Raw genomic sequence first — 16,935 nt, forward strand, 5'->3', positions numbered from 1 at the left:
TGAACTGCAAATGCGGACTGCAGACATTTCAGACAGATCTGCTTAGGTACTTCAGGGAGCAGCATTTATGGTAAAATAAATGAAACAGTAACCCTATAGGGCTGACTAGCTACGTGAAAATGGCCTTAAATATTTTTCATTTCCACTACAGCTATCCGTGTCTGTGAAACGTAGATAAGCACGGCCATTTCTAAATTAGCACAGAAAGTGTCAAAAAGTGTCTCAGTTTTTGAGAACATGATGCATTAATTAATTTTGCCATGACATTATAAAGTATAGGCAATATTAAAAGCTCCAATTTTCACAGAATATGAATTCTATTGATTGTATCTCCCACTGTAACAATTTCAAAGAAATCAGCTTAAGCAATGCAAAAAAAGCTAGGGTTCCACTGATAACAATATAATAGAAGTCAGTATTTTCCATAAATGAGGAAATACAATGCCAATTTGCCCTTCCATACATGGAATTAAGAATAACAATCTAGAGTCCCCATTTGGACTAGAACCTAGAAAGGATAAAGAGCATAAATTGAGACTATATGAGGGATAAAAAATTCGTCCTGATTAAGATCAGTGTTTATGAAAAATGAAGTTGTCTTAAAATTACATTTTTCAGGACATGTTCATTAATTGCTTGTCAGTTGTTTTCTAGGTCAACACCTTCACTCATCTTTACCCCATTTCACAGTCCTGTCACCGTGCTCTCCTCCCTCTCTTGCTTCAGGGCATAAAGGACCTTGCCTAGCCTAGCCAGGTAAGGCAAAGCAGCAGTACAAAGTACTTGTTTAGTAGCAGAATTGCAAGAAGGATTGTAGGAGATAAACTCTTTGTGCTTTCACACAACCCACACAACCATCAGCTTAAAGTATCACTGTAATGTATTTTTCAGTGTCACTTGCTGTTTATTCTGCTTAATGATCCTTTTCATTTTTTTGTGTGCACTGAATTTCAATACTGCTTTAGTAATAGATGATGATGAGAATATGCAGTTTAGTGGCTACAATAATTATGCTAATAATGTACTGTATTGAAGCTATAATTGCCTTGCTTATGAACAGGTTCAAAGATATTAGTATATTAGTAATAATTTAGGCAGTTAAATACACTTGAATTCAAGCTGCTGTATGTTGGAGTAACTTTATCGTACAAATTGTACAAGCACACTGCAAAATCTCACTCACTTTTACAAACTACTATTTAATGAAATGCAGCTAAGCTATAGTTAACAGTTGATCAACTAAAATACTTAGAAATACCAAAGAACCCCTCCAGAATACATGATGGGCATTCAGAACCTCAAATCATCACACACACAGCCTAACATACTTGACATGGCTTATTACCATCTACATGTATGATAGGAAAAAACAAGTCCTTAATAAATGTTATGGTTAGTCATGCAATATACTCTTTCAGTTAGAAATACTCACAAAATGGAATTAAAAATAAGGATGGTAAGGAAACATCCTATTACAGTCATCACCCCCAAAAGCATTATTACCATTGTAATTACTTGTTACTGAAGTTACCTTCGGGTGGTGTTTCCTCACTTGCCTCACTACTTCCAGTGAATAGAGCCATTGACAAGCCAGCATCTGGTATTGCTCTAGGTTAATGCCACTGGGAACGCAGCTAGAGGTCTTTTACCTTTCCAGAGCCACACTTGTTAATAATTCAGAAGTGCAGAGCTGAAATAGGAAGTAATGAACTGGGGATAACCTACAGCTTCTATTTGTTCCATCCAATAATGGCACAAGGGAACAGCCTAATTTGTTGCTGTTTGATGTCCCTACAGAGGAGGAAAAAAAACATTAAAGGTGGCTTCTTCTTATCACTTCTATCCAAATAGAGAAATTAAGGTGCAAATTCCCTAAAAGCTTTAAGGTGGGATACTAGTTTAAAGCATTCAGTAAGAAGAATGACAATGCTATTGGTCACTTCTGCAGAACAGTGGCTCCCAGCTCCCACAGGGTTTCAGCTGGCAACGTGTCATACTTGATCTCATATAGAGGTCAGTTCCCCATTGCTCAGGAGTTGCTGGGAACAAAAAAACCTACTTGGCCTGGGGTGAAATAGCCTGCGGTACACCACCTGCAGGAACACATCACGATTTTCGTCTCACAATGTTTCACTGCATCCCACAGAAAGATTAGTGTTGCTGTGTAAAAATATGTTCTCTCACACATTGCCAGTCTGTCACAGAAATCCCTTCCTGACTAGAATGAGCAAGCAGACAGAACCAAGGTGAGAAGAAAAGCCACAAATTTCAGTATTTAAGCAACTTTTCTACTTGTTTTTATTTCGATTATTGTTGCCTGGTAAAAATCAACTTGTTGATTGATTGTAACTGTTGCCTGGTAATAATCTCTCAGCAAGAGAAGGGTAAGCCTTTGTATGGTAATGACTGAGCTAGTTTCAGCAACAGGTCTAGAGGAGACACCTAGAAATATCCAGCTATTTCCCTGTACTTCTTGGAAAATAATCCCTTGGATACCAATGAGTCACAGGGTCACAAATAAACTGGGGGGGGGGGGGGGGGGCTTTACTAACAAAGTGTAACAAATAGCACACATTCCCTAAACACTTCCAAGTGGCTTCACACCTCAACCTCTTCAAAACTAAGCAAAAAGGTTTGTGTGTCACCTCCCTCCCCACCCCCCTTTGCTTTGTTTAGAATCAATATTTTCCCTTAGAATCCACGGGAGGTCATACAGATCTGATACAGAAACAGAGGACACCTAGTGGTGTTTAGTTGTTAGTGTATACAAACAGCAAGCCAATTCATACCTGTGTGCAGTTGCACCAGCAACAGTTAACATAATCCATGCTTTAAATAAAAAAAAAGTGATGGAGAACTTAAAATAATGTAATTGCAGAAATACACAGAAATTTAAAACAAACAATACCATATGAGTTACTGATTCCAGTTACTGCCACTATTTTATGAAAATTACTCTGTATATAGTTATGGTTACGTACACAAGAAGTAGCAACTCTATGATCATAGGAGGCTGCCACCTCCAACAGACACATGCTATGGAAAAGTAGGACAGATTCCCCACTACTGAAAAACTAAAGGACACAAAGTTGTCGGTTTTGTTGGTGGAACATCCACAGAGGCAAGAATAGAGGAAGAACTGAATGAGCTTATTCTTGGGAAGCAGTATCACCGCAAGTGAAATACTTACCACATAAGCCACAACATTTCTGACGCTGTGGAGAAGAACCACTGGTCTGTACAGAAGTGCACAGAGGAGCTGAGCTCAATTCTAAACTGCCAGATCAAGTCACGGATTGACAGACTGTAAGTATTCAGATTTCCATATTAAATTAGTGAAAAAATGTTATTTTTAGCTGAAGATGCTGGTATTGAGATAAGTCTCTGAATATCTGACACTGAAGCTTTCGATAACATGATGCTTCGCATATGCTTTGAGCTGCATATACCACTTGGAATTCAGACACTGAGCAAAGTCAACATGTGTGAGACTCCTGGAGTCTAAGGTCCTAGAGAACACAGTGGCAAGGTAGAAACAAAAACTACACCTGTATATAAACTTTCTAGTTATGTGGGGGCTGTTCAAAGTATGCATTTTATTGCCAGTAGCAAAAACTGAAATAAAAGCTGAAGGTCAGACTTTTGTCATGCTCTCTTATGAGAAATTCACTGCAGTAAGTATCAGAACTTACTTGGCTAAAAAATAAGGAATAAAATCAACATGACTGTGCAACATACAGAATATTGTACCCTTCCTTACACAACTTTAACGCATGGAATCAATCACAGCCAAGATTCTAAGTGAGAAAATTTTATAAAAAAAACCCAAGTACTCGCATCTTTTGAACCAGCACTGTCAACAGAAGAAGAAATCTTATCATCTCTCTTGCTTGTACCAGCACAAACATGTGTGGTAAAGCACACTGGTGACCTGGTTAAAACTAGACTGGTTTTAAAAAAAAAAACAACAAACCACAGTTGGTTTTAACCCACATCAACTCCCCAATCTGTTCTGATATGCAGCCACGCAAACACCTACACTGATAGAAGCGGCTAGAAGAAAACTGCTCCCTTCAACAGCAGTGCTGGCTGAAAGTGTAAATGAGACTTAAGACCTTCTGGTGTTTGCAGATTTTCTTACCAAAGTTAGCAAAGCAAAAGCTAGACTGAAAAACAGATTAGAGACCAAGTTCAAAATCAGTACGAGACATAAAATAGTTTCACATAGACTTTAAAATAAGCTCTTTATAGACTGAAAATTTTGTCCCAGATCACAAGCTATTAGTCTCAAAACTAACTGTGCTATTGGAAAAAAAAACCCACCTGACAATTATAAGGTCAGTAATAGGTACAAGAAACAAGCTTTAGATTTAGCCTAAAATACGTAAAAGCCAGTTGAGGAAATACAGCAAAGAACACAGTTGTAGGGAAGTTGGAAAACAAGGCCTTTAAGTTGTATGAACAAAATCCACCTTGGAAGCCTCAAGGAGAGGTTCTGAGCTGGTAAGAAAGATTGAGATGGACAATTCTGCAATACTCAAGCAACTTTGTTCCCCAGATTTTCCTCTAATACTGTTGTGGTTTAACCCCAGCCAGCAACTAAGCACCACACAGCTGCTCACCCACTTCCCCTCCACTCAGTGGGATGGGGAAGAAAATCGGGGGGCGGGGGGGGACGGGACAGGGGGAGATGGGGGGAGACTCATGGGTTGAGAAAAAGAACAGTTTAACAGGACAGAAAGGAAGAAAATAATGATGTTGATAATAACAATAATAATAAAAGAAAAACAAGCAACGCACAATGCAATTACTCACCAAATGATGCCCAGTTAGTTCCCAAGCCACAATGCCCCCAGGCCAACTCCCCCCAGTTTATATACTGGGCATGACATCACATGGTATGGAATACCCCTTTGGCCAGTTGGGGTCAGCTGCCCTGGCTGTGTCCCCTCCCAACTTCTTGTGCCCCTGCAGCCTTCTTGCTGGCTGGGCATGAGAAGCTGAAAAATCCTTGACTTGGTATAAACACTACTTAGCAACAACTGAAAACATCAGTGTGTTATCAACAGTCTTCTCATACTAAATCCAAAACATAACAGTATACCAGCTACTAGAAGAAAAAGACAAACCTCTATCTCAGCCAAAACCAGAACAAATACACAAATATTCAAGCAAAAATGCTCCAAATATCTTCTTGCCCCTCAAGAATTTGTTCCGTTACCTTAATTTTAAATATCAGCCAACAGTATAACAGCTTCCTTCTGAAAGGTTACTAGTCTGTACATTTTCAGACAAGCTTTCCCTTTTTTATTTATTTATTAGAATAAGTACATTCTAGATCAATACCATCCATAAAAATATATTTCATGAGCTTTTATTTTTCTTTTGATCTTATGAAATTAGACTTTCTTACTCTAAGAAGATGTAACTTTTATTCAGTTACCTATTTTTCAGAGCTATGGATTTAAGACTTTCAAGCAAATAAGCATCATAAATTCAGCATAGTGGATGCATAGCAACCTTTCACTTAGCTCTGAGCTACTACCAATTTAGTTAAGCTACTGAATGCAATTTAAAGGCAGGCTGGGATAGCAGGGGTGGGGGGGGTGGGGGTGGGAGGGAATGTTCCTTATTAGCTAATCATTTCCATTCATAACACCTCGCCTCAATTAAACATTTTTATACCTTCTCCTTACTCATGCTTTCCTCTAGATAATTCTAACCGTGAGCTCTCTTCTGATCATCTTTTTAATAAAATTGATGATGGAGAATTATGGATCTCTTCTCTTCTTGAGTTTGCAGGTAGCTATAAAGAAGGCAAACAGAGTTTGGAAAATAAACTTCACCAATAATTGAGTGTAGATATTTGAAAGTTTTCTCACTAAACTTTCTAAGTGGTGACAAGAAGAACTAGTTGAGCAATACCAGCTACTTATACCACCTTTCTTTGTTGGCTAATTTAAATTCTTAAGTAATTAAATTGTTTACTAACCAGACAGGATTTTACCAGCTATGACAGCATGCAACAAACACAGTACCAAAATTTAAAGGTGACTCCTTTAAGTTTCAGCAAATATTCTAAAAATGGAACATTTAGTAAATTTATTCACACTGGTGCTTGAGAATGTGCCAAATTAGTACAACTAATTAAAAAAACTATATAAAGCCAACACTTAAATGGGTGAACTATCATCTAATATAAATTGCACCCCAACATTTTATTCAGGATGATGAATATCTGATAGTTCCCCCCAAATTTTTCATTGGATAATTCCATAAATTGTGGTTTAGAGTTAGATCCTCCTTCAAAAGTAATGCAAACTCTTTTGTTAACCTAAGCAGTAGGAAAGAATTTTGATTGTGAGCTCAGCAAATCTACTGCTCTTTATATTGTGTGCCATGAAGTATTTAAATGATAAATATTAATATAGATTAATATAACAATTAATATAAATATATTAGTAATACAATTAATAATTAAAATACTTTTACTAGGGAAAGAACAAGGTGCATGATCTGATTTATGACTAGTTAAATCAGCGCAAAGACACTACTGGGTACTGAACCACAATCTTAGTGGAAAGCAAAAGTCCCCAAACTCCAGCCATAGTTGGACCTTTGGGACCTTATTATTCAGAATAGTAAAAATCCATTTAGTTACATTGGGATTATTTCTAATGTAAACACATGTTCCTTTTAGCATACTACAGTTTCTCCTCTGAAAGTGAGTATTTAGAGTGGAGACCTCAGAAGGAAGGGTCTGGCTGGCTGAGTCATTTGATGTGGAAAAGCTCAGAAGAGTAGAGGTCTGATGCAGTTTTATGGTGGCACCCGCCTCACACAGTTAGTTTTACATTATTTGCCACCAGAGACAAGGATTGTTCTCTTGCCTCGGGTGCTCCCTTCCAACATTCCTAATGGCCAGGTTCACACACATGCTAATTCATCATATGCTAATTATCATCACAAAACCAAGTATATAGATGGCGACTTAACTGTGTATATCGAACTGCGTTTTCTGTAATAGAGTTACAGATCCTTTCATGTTTGTTTCAAGCAGATGCCACGAGTCCAGTGATGTCTAAAGACCTAATCACGTTTGAAATTTAGTGCAAGTATAAAATTTAGCTTGGCAACGCCTCAGACTGGATGCGACCTGCCACCGTTTCCTCAGAACAGTATACAGCATAAATCGGGTATGTTGAAAGCCATAAAACCAAGGAAGATGCAATGTGGTCTTTGGGAATACAGATGTAGGGAAGCATAAAATCGTGAGGAAACGAGATACGCTTCAACCTCGTGAGCCCTTTTTATACATTCAGTACTCTCATTGAGTTCAGTTTATTATGTAGGACTTGAAAATTAAAACCAAGCCAGGCTCAGCTGGAGGAGAGCGTGAGACAATCGCGAGCACAAACGTGATGATGAAACGCTGTGGGTTTTCTGTTTTCGTAGCATGGGGGACGTGTGAGGAAGTATAAAACTGGCAACAATTCCTGAGGGAAGCCCCGAATCGGTACGAAATACGGCTTAAAAAAAAAAAAAAAAAAAGAAAAAAGGAGGAAAAATAATCGAAGAAGGGGCACTGAACTGCGATGACCTAAAAAAATTAAAGTGAAACGGGGGTGGGGGCTGGGGGAAGACTGGAAAATTAAACCCATCCGCTGAATATAACGTCGCTGCCACCGCTCAGCTTAACGGCCCCCCCGGGCTCGGTCCGGCCAGCCCACCTCAGGAGGAAGTCGGCCTGAAACGCACCGCAGCCCGCTCCCTGACACCTCCACGGGCCTTACCGGCGGGAACGCGCCCTCCCAGGGCTCCGGGGCACCGAGAGAGGCCCCGGGCGCGGGTGGCCGCCGCCGCCCGGCCGGAGGGGAGCTCCCTCAGCGGCCGCAGGGAGCCGCTGCCGCGGGCGGGAAAACAGCGGCGGCGGGCGGCGAGCCCCGCCATCCCCGCGCCGGACGGCAGAGGGCGCTGTGGGCCGGCGCCGCCGCCCGCTGCCGGCTGCGGCCTCTCTTCCCCGCGCCACCGCCGCCGCCTCCTCCTCCTCCTCCTCCCCCCTCAGCCGGTGGGCGGGCGGGCAGAGGCGGCGCGGCGGGAAGGCGGGCCGGGCCGGAGCGGAGCGGGCGCTGCCCGGTGGGCTCCATGGCGCTGCCGGTGCTGTCGAGCTCGGGGGTGAAGTTCCGGCGGGTCCTGGCGCACTTCCCTCAGGAGCTCAGCCTGGCCTTCGCCTACGGGTCCGGAGTTTTCCGGCAGGCGGGGGCCTCGGCCGGGCACGGCGAGGTGAGCGCGGCGGCCTCCCCCGGCCCGGGCCGGCCCCCCTCGGAGCAAACCCCCGCCGCGGTGTGTGGCGGGGGGGGCAGGCGGCAGGGCCGCCGCGGCCGCGGGCCTTGTGCGTTTCGGTTACCGGCGTGGAGGTGGCCTAGCGCGGTAGCCGGAGCTGCCTCCGGCCCTGCGGTTGTGGCCTGTGCGCGAAAAGGGGCTAAAAACTCCCACATCCCTCACCAAATCGCGAGTGAGCGAGGCCGGCGTGCCGGCCTGTGCCGAGGCGGGGTGTCCCGGAGGGTCCTCGATGCAGGTGTGTGGTTCAGGTGCCCCGTTAGCCTCCGAGTCGCAGGTCGGCCAAGCACAAGCGCTCCCTGTGCGCTGCGTGAGGGTCACTCGAGCAAAATACGTTGCCAGGCTGAAGTGGCCTTCTTGGCGCTTCCTCAGCGTTTGGGGGCCAGGCTGCTTGGAAGTAGCCATTTGTTTGTGTGCCTGTCTGTATTTGACCTTTTAAAAATTGTTAATAGGCAGTATCGCTCGTTATGACTTGCCTGTTAAGCGCTCCCCGCAAATGTGACTTTGGATGTGTCTCATTTTCCTTTCTGAAAAGAGAAAAGCAGAGGATAATAAGAATTTCAGAGCGCTAACAGCATCTTATCCTCACACAAAAGAAGTATTAACTGGTTAGCTAAGATGCAGCCCAGAATTAGTGAACCACAGAGAGAGGTCGGCCTAATGAATTTGAACTAATGTCACTCCAGCTATTAGTTTGTTGTAGGTATGAGCTGTAAACTTTCATCTTGTCTGTGTGCAGGGAATGTGTGGACTGATTTCTTTAGAAAAGCAGGGCATGTGTTATAAGTCTTTGGAGTTTGGATTGTTTTGTTGGCAAAAGCAAGTGAATATGCTAGAAGTGAATTTCTTGCTGCCAGCTCTGCCCACATCTCCCGAATCATGGTCTCGTGAATTAGCAAAAGTCCTGTTCGTTAGCAGTTTAAGCTGTTACGTTGAGCTGTGAACTAGGATGATGGAGATCTCATCATGTGCTCCCCTGTTTCGGAGGGTTGAAGTTTGGTCCTGTAGCCAGGTAGACCAGAAAATTTTGGACCATCTCCGCTAGACTGACTAGAAAGCGTGGAACTTCATCAGAACCTTTAAACTGTATCTGACATTAATGCTTGTGTTTTGGATTTATTTTTTTTTTTACTCATGTGAAAAATGATTACCTGGAAGTTTGATACTATGTATATCTTGGATTAATACGATTAACATTTCTTGCTTCCTGACATATAAACCCCAACACTTTTCTCCTTATCCACAGAACAATATGCTGGACTTCGTGTTTGCTGTTGATGACTCTGTGACCTGGCATATGATGAACTTGTTAAAGAACAGGAGTCATTATTCCTTCCTAAAACTTTTTGGGCCAAAACAGATAAGTAGTATACAGAGCTATGGAGCAGGGATTTACTACAATACTTTAGTGCCATGTAATGGTAGGGTAAGTACAAGTACTTCAGGTAAATTAAGTCAAATGTTTGTGTGTGAAGTATTGAAATTATTAGCTTAAAGCAGATTTCTGTGCAGGAAGCAAATCTTGTAGATTGTAACTGATACTTAACTCATGGTATCTTCAACATTTATGTCTCAAAACTGTTTCACAAACAGCATATTAATTAAAAAGCAAACAGAATTTTTTTTTAATTTACAACTAAAGCACATCAGAAACTGGCTTTATATTCCTTATTACTTGCTGTCTGCCAGTTTTGGTGGTTGTAAAGTGTATCATGGGGAAACAGGGCCTTAATTACAGCAATTGATCATGTACGGTTTGACATAAAATGCAAATATTTAACACAGCAAGTTGGAATTGACATAAAATGCAAATATTTAACACTGCAAGTTGGAATTGACATCTGTGCTGTTCAACAGCTAACATCCTGACCTGTGAAGCTTGGGTATAATTAATAGTTCTAGGTAAGTAGTACTTGTCCAGCAAGTCCTACTCCTGCATCTATGTGTACACTGTGTTTGGAGGAAGAGTGCAGATAGGAGTCAGGGGAGGGAAACACCGTATCTATCTTGGTGTTGATTTTGAGTAACTTTTGCCATGTGGTGACAAACTGTACATAGGGAAAGCAAGTTCTTTGAAGGAAGATGGGAAATGAAATGAAAAGAAATGGAGGACAGTCATGAAAAAGTGCCACGTGAGCAACAGGGCGCGCAATGTTGCAATAATGTTGGGTATACGTCAGAGTTCTTCATAGAAAGTTGGAGAAGTAGATAAAGTAGTCTATTAGGTACTTGCTATTTTTGTTTACAGGCATCTGTATGAGGCAAGAATTTGGGGTTTAAACCTTGTTCACTTTATGTAAAAAGGGATTTTGGATTTTATTTTAAGTACTGGTGATCTTTGCTATGAAATTGTGTTCTTCTTGGCTCTTTATGCCCTTATCTCATGCTGTAATGACTCAGTCATATTACAGTCTCTGGTCCTTTGTTATCCAGAAATTCTGGAGTTGGCTTCCTTGCTGTGGTGATAATCTGTGGAAACTCAGGAAGTGCAAATTGGTAACAAACCGTTGAAAGTTCATCTTTTTTTCAGTTACATAAAATGAACTACAAAATCACAATTTGTTTTCTAACATCAAAGAGCAAAAGAAAAAGCTCACTGATATGCACCCTAGCCTGCAATAATGGTACACATAAATGTGTAGGGGTTTTGTTTATTTTAGATCTCTGACAAACTATTTCTTTAGTGTTTTCAATATCATAAAGGATACTGTGGATTATGCCAACTATTGTAATGCTTGGCTGGTACAAAACTGATCGTAACCTTTCCAAAATCTTTTTATGAACAGTTGTATTTTAATGTTCAGAACTCTTCAATCTCAGTGTCTGTCTAGACTAGGTTTTGGGGAGATTTAAAGTATTTTGCTTTAGTGATTGATGCTGGAGTGACTTTATTGTAACTTTGATTCTAGAACGGATCTTAAAGACTTCTGTGCATTCCACTTTTTTCTTTTTTTTTCCAGAAGTTTGCATGTAAATAGGAATTATTTTTTTTTTACCTGCTGTGTTCATTAAAACATTTTAAAAACATTAAAACGTTTTAATGTTGTGCATCCAGTTTTTTTATTGGACGTGTGTGTTCCTTAGAATTAATGACAGTTGTAGTAAGTAGTAAGTTTTATGCAGTGGATATGGTGCAGGTATATGGTTTTTCAAAAGCCTTTATTTTGCTTTTTTCCAGATGATAAAATATGGTGTAATTAGCACTGATACCCTGATTGATGATTTACTTCACTGGAAAACCCTCTATGTCGCTGGACGCCTCCAAAAACCGGTAACTGTTAGTCTGTTCAGTTATCTGTCTTGAAATGCAGGAAATTACAGGGCTGGAAAATTATCAATTGTAGTTTTAACTTTAACTGTTAAGGATCTGTATGTGTCAGTACTGAACAAATAATCTGCTCTGATTTAGGGATCTAGTCCTAGAGGGATAATCTCTCAGAAGGGAAGTGAAATGTAGTCCTTAATGATATTCTATGTTACGTGGGAAAAACCCCTGAAATTAAGTATATTAATCACAGCTTTCTGCCTGTAGTAAATCTTGAATAACTGGACTATATTAACTCAGAGTCCCTTTAATGTTAAATGTAATATTTAGCTTTTATAACAAATTATAGCAGTCACCAAAATTTAACACAGTTAAATAATGGAAATCTGTAAGGATGAAAGCTGCTTTGCTGTGGAGTTACTGTCTAGTTCATTGTATTGTTAAAGTATCTATAACTGACCGAACCATGTGTTACGCATGTTGGTGGTTCTCCTCCATGTTTGTGACACAAAAGATAGGTCTTTGCTTTGCCATGAGTGCCTGACTCGGTGTGCTTTCAGCAGATGGCAGCAGTGCTGTTAAAATCTCTTAAGAGGGGAGGGGGAAGGAAAGGAGAACTCTGTTCAAGTCTCAGTAAAGAAGTTAATTATGCTTTAAACTAAAAATTTGGGGTGAAAGTTTGAATAGATTGTCTCAGCACTACTGTCTTTTTTCTATCTCCAGAGACATATTATAGCATGATACAGGTTAGAACAGCTCTTGTCTTTATAAAGAACGAAACTTAATACATTGAGACAAATGAACTGAAGGAAGAATTCTGAATTCCACACTAACAATGAATCGTGAATATTAATTTTCAATGTAACTGCATTTGCTGCTGCTTTGATTTATTTTAGGATTTTTCTTCATCTTAGTACATATAAATTGTGCTTTTTATCTTTTGAGTAAATTCAGTGGGAGTACATACTTGCACAAGAAGGCAGAAGTTGGTATTTTTTTTCAGTTGCAAACAAGACAGCAGAGATATCTTCACGCATATTTATTTAATAGATAAAAGAAAAAATCGGTCCATATTATTTTCATAAAGCTCACAGGAATATGCATTGAGGAAAGACTGCAGGAGTTAAACTAGAATTTGACTGAAAGATTGCTTGGTGAATGTTGAAACTGTGTCTTTGTGTAGAATCTATGAAATCACTAACTGGGATTTTGAACGTTATACTGTGTTGACCGAAAATGACCAAATAATTTGTTTAGATCTGTTGTATGGGTTTCAAATGTCTGCTGGTTCTGGCTTCACAACTGATTTGATGTTTTGATATATATGTTGTAACCGGTAGTGATACAAAGCTGGTTTTACCTCCTTAAAAATGTACAATAAGCCTCTTGGAGGGGACACAGGGTTAGGTTTGTTTTCTTATACGCTATAACCTCTTACATACCATTTGCCGTTTGTGCTAGTTCTGGACACAGTTGACTGAAGCCAGATTAATATTGTTGAACAGTTTGGGAATTTTCTCCTCACTCTCATATAGAGGAGGAAGAGTTCAGTGCCTTTCTGGTGTGCCATTGCAAAGTTGTCATTCTCTGAGTGAAAGCTGTCCAAGCTATTCTAGCACATGAGCTAAAACATTTGCTCTGGCTTGAAAATCTTGGCTTAATTTGCAGTGGAGGTTTTGTTTCTGTTATAAACTGGTTGTCTTGACCAAGTAATCTTTCCAGAATGTTTGGCAGAATAGATGGAGTTTGGAATTGCCACTTAGAAACACTAACTTTTCTTCCCAGGCTTCTTTGTGTTAAGTTTATTGGCTTTTCATCCTACATGAAATTTATAACACTGATTCGCTAAATTCCCATTTAACTGCATTGAAAAATTGAATAAACAAATAAACTTAGTTGTAATTTTTCCATAACTGACAGGTTTCCTGAAAAAAAATTTAAAAAAGCTGCTGTACCTAAAAAGTAAAATAAATAAGAACAAGTAACACATAATTTGTTTTCAGAGGAGAAAGATTTTTAAAAGCATCTGAAGTATTACTGAATTTTTGTTAAACATAGAGTGTAAGTAATTGCTTTAGTGTAAGCAGCTATATTTTGCTTTAGTGTAAGCAGCTGTATTTACTGTTGTCCTGGAGAAACTGTTAAGAGAAGGAAGTGTTTAATAAATTGAAGTGAGGTGAGAGAGAGAGAGGACTATGAGTAGTATATGGAATTGTACTTTTTAGAGCGGTCTTGGGAGTTTTAGGGTTTTTATATGATAAAAATTCCCACAAAGGAGTGACAGAGCACATATTTGTTTACAGAATTTTTCCAGTGTCCAAATCTCTAAAACCATTTTTTTGAAAGAGAATGGAAAAATCCTGTTATCGTGATACTGAGCAGAGCGTGCATGTGGCTAAACGGTAAACTGGAATAGTACTTTTGACACCTTTCATTCTATAATGAAATTTTCTTTGTGTATTTTGTTTGTCTGTAAGTATCTTTATTTACACATGCCTGCAGTTTCTTGTGTATAAATTTCCTAGCGGTGATGGTAGTACATTTCCTACTTTAAATTGTTGTGATGACTGAGGGTTGTGCTTATTTATAAAATTGAATATATCCCTCATTTAAAATATTTACAATTTTAAAGTCTCTACTGTTAATTAATTGAATTCTCTGTATACTCTAAAACCAGAATAAATTGGCTGCTTCTCTCCTCCTTATGTGATATGGTACAGTGAATAGTTCTGATCACAAGTTCTCTGTACTGTGAGAAAGCCTTCCTTGACTTTGGTCTTCTTTCAGATTTACCCCAAGAATCAACATTCATCCTTGTCATACCTGGGTGATAACTATTGCACTCTTCCTGGGAGATTTCTAGCTATCTGAACTGTTTAAAATTTGTTCATAAATAGTATCACTACTGCAGTGCTTCAGGTGTTCAGGTTTTGAAGCCTAGTATATTATTTCCTTCTGAAAAAATTCTGGTTTATGTTAGGGAGTATTTTTAGCAAAAGAGGAGATTATTCCTTTTACTTCACTACAGCAAGTCCATGGTCTTCCATGAGGAGGAATAGCATCCCTGCCAAGTTTCATGTTTTAAAAGGCTGTAACTGTGGTGTTCTTAAAACATGTCCATAACTTGCTGTTATTTCCAGGGCTAGCCTAAGGTATGAGCAGTTGGCATGACTGCTTGGGGTGCCACGGACTTCTGTCTTTCCTTAGAGTTTCCCTGTAGCAGCAAGTTATGAAAGTACATATAAGTGAATTAGTTGATGAAATTTTAAATATTAGTTTATCCTTGTGACCAGCCTGACCTGTTTATTGGATCTTATTTGAGCGAGTCTGTATGCATTCAGTAAACTTCTCCTATGGTTTTCAAGGAAATAAAATCTACTCTGGGCAGATGAATGTATTGTATTTTAATGTATTTTATCATTGTCTTTCATTCTAATGCTACAAAATACAAAGTAATTTGTAGGAGAATTTAGGAGGGATTCTGAAATGCTTGCTTGTGCAGTGAACTCTATTTTTAAATTGAAAATCAAAGAAAGGAGAACATCCTTCAGAAATCCACCCTGGACCAATTCCTGACTATGGTATAGATTTGATGTTAGGCAAACCCATGCTTTAGTGCAAAGTGATTGAAAAAAGCAGCCTGTATACTGTTGCATTCACCATCATATCAAAATGAGATATTGTTCTAGTTTTATCCCTCTTAAAGATTTCACTGTAATTTAAAAGTATGTTCTGAATATAGTATTGGCCAGTCATGACATTGCTTTGTCAATGTCCTTTCTATAAGAAGAATTTTGTGTGGCAGATATGTCTGATTCTCATACTTTCTTTACTGAATCTGGGTTTGTTTTTTTTAAATTTTTTTCCTTCATTAACAGAGTATTTACATTCCTAAAGGAAAATATTTACTTGAAAAGATAGCTCAGCTGTTTCAGGTTATACATGGGGGCAGAATTTCAAGTAATACTGCAATTCGTTTGTGTGTGAATGGGCTCTTGGGGAGAAAAAGCAAGTTGGATATGTTTGTTCATAACTGCCAGTGGGTTTGCATTTTAAGGTATTCTAAAATAAACGAATATTAAGAAGCTGCCCTTTATAAGCAAGACAGTTTGGCTTAACCAGAACACTTGAAAAAGACAGAAACTCACAACAAGCAGGTATTCTTGGGAGAGTTGTTTCTGAAAGAGTGTAGTTAGCCATCTTGTAAACCAGGGTGACTTCATCTGTCTGAATATAGAAACATATTATTATAGAACATTAGTTCTTACTGAAGATCTGCTTTTTATTCCAGTATATTTCCATATCCTAGGTGACTGGATTCTGTTGTTGGTCTCAAACAGTTTGAAAGTGTCCTAAAAATAAACTATTCTTTGTGGCACGTAGAAGCACTCAACTTCAGTGATCTGTTCTTCATGTATATGTGGAGTTCCCATTGACTGCACATTCTGCTTATACAAAGTGCAAAATAAAGCCCTGCTTCTTCTAGAAGGACAACTAATGTCTAAGAAACTACTTAAAGCATATGATAGAGGAGTAGTCTATTAAAAAAAATAAAAGAAAAAAGAATACGAATAGGAAAACTTACCTTGTTTTCTGGTATTCCATTCTCTTTCAGTGTGACTGGTCTTTTTTTCTTATTGCATAATCACATATGAAGTATTTCAGTTGATGCATTCATATTTACTGTTTTGATTAATCCTAAATTTATGAATATGAAAAGGTAAATAGCTCTTCAGAGATTAGTTAATAGCTGTTGCTTATAGCAGTTCCAAACCTTTTTGTAAAAATAGCCTTCTGTAGCAAGCCGTTAATTCTTAAAAAGATGTCCCTCTGTCTCCCACTGTGTAAGCAAAAAGGGACACTCTCGTCTTTATTGTACTATAATAATAGGATATAATGTTAAATAAATTTCTTATTTATTTTTCATGCTAGATTGAGTAACGTGTCTAGCTCCATCTTCAGTAGCACTTTCTGGAAGTCTTTCTTCAAATGACTCTGCTTTTTCAGGTGAAAATACTGACACAGAATGAGAATAGCAAGCTGCAAGCTGCTCTTGTTAGCAATCTGAAGAGTGCAGTCACAGCAGCCTTTCTTATGTTACCAGAAAGTTTCTCTGAAGAAGACCTCTATATGCAGATTGCAGGACTCTCCTATTCTGGTTAGTATATGGTGTCTAAAGTCTCTGAGGAGAAAAGCTGTAGTTGGAGCTGTTGTACCACAGTAGGAAGTATAATGTATAATAAGTCATCACCTCTCTTGCTTTGGGCCTACACCGTTGCATGCTCCAACAACTATATTTTAATGCTGTGTACATAACACCTTGGAAAGAC

At 39.2% G+C, this 16,935-nt stretch overlaps 1 protein-coding gene and 1 long non-coding RNA gene across 9 annotated transcripts in view; one reads left to right on the plus strand and one right to left on the minus strand.

The window, feature by feature from the left end:
• Positions 1-1,673, minus strand: part of LOC126049799 (uncharacterized) — a 60,925-nt gene extending 59,252 nt beyond the window's left edge. Inside the window, exon 1 of the long non-coding RNA XR_007509309.1 lies at positions 1,532-1,673. This is a non-coding gene — a long non-coding RNA (uncharacterized LOC126049799). The remainder of the gene's footprint in view (positions 1-1,531) is intronic.
• A 6,426-nt stretch (positions 1,674-8,099) lies between these two features.
• The window catches only part of TAMM41 (TAM41 mitochondrial translocator assembly and maintenance homolog), a 37,164-nt gene continuing 28,328 nt past the window's right edge, over positions 8,100-16,935 (plus strand). For 6 of the 8 annotated variants that reach the window (XR_007509306.1, XM_049826789.1, XM_049826788.1 and 3 more), the window contains exons 1-4: positions 8,100-8,283; positions 9,587-9,766; positions 11,519-11,611; positions 16,613-16,763. Coding sequence is in view for 7 of the 8 variants with exons in the window: in XM_049826789.1 (XP_049682746.1) it covers positions 8,146-8,283; positions 9,587-9,766; positions 11,519-11,611; positions 16,613-16,763 (562 nt within the window). In the remaining variant the exon portion in view is untranslated. Of the gene's footprint in view, positions 8,284-9,586; positions 10,837-11,518; positions 11,612-13,921; positions 14,008-16,612; positions 16,764-16,935 lie in introns of those variants that run through there. The other 2 variants (XM_049826793.1, XM_049826794.1) reach the window with 2 other exon arrangements.

The sequence above is a fragment of the Accipiter gentilis genome, chromosome 23 (genome assembly GCF_929443795.1).
Source record: "Accipiter gentilis chromosome 23, bAccGen1.1, whole genome shotgun sequence".
Lineage (NCBI taxonomy): Eukaryota > Metazoa > Chordata > Aves > Accipitriformes > Accipitridae > Astur > Astur gentilis.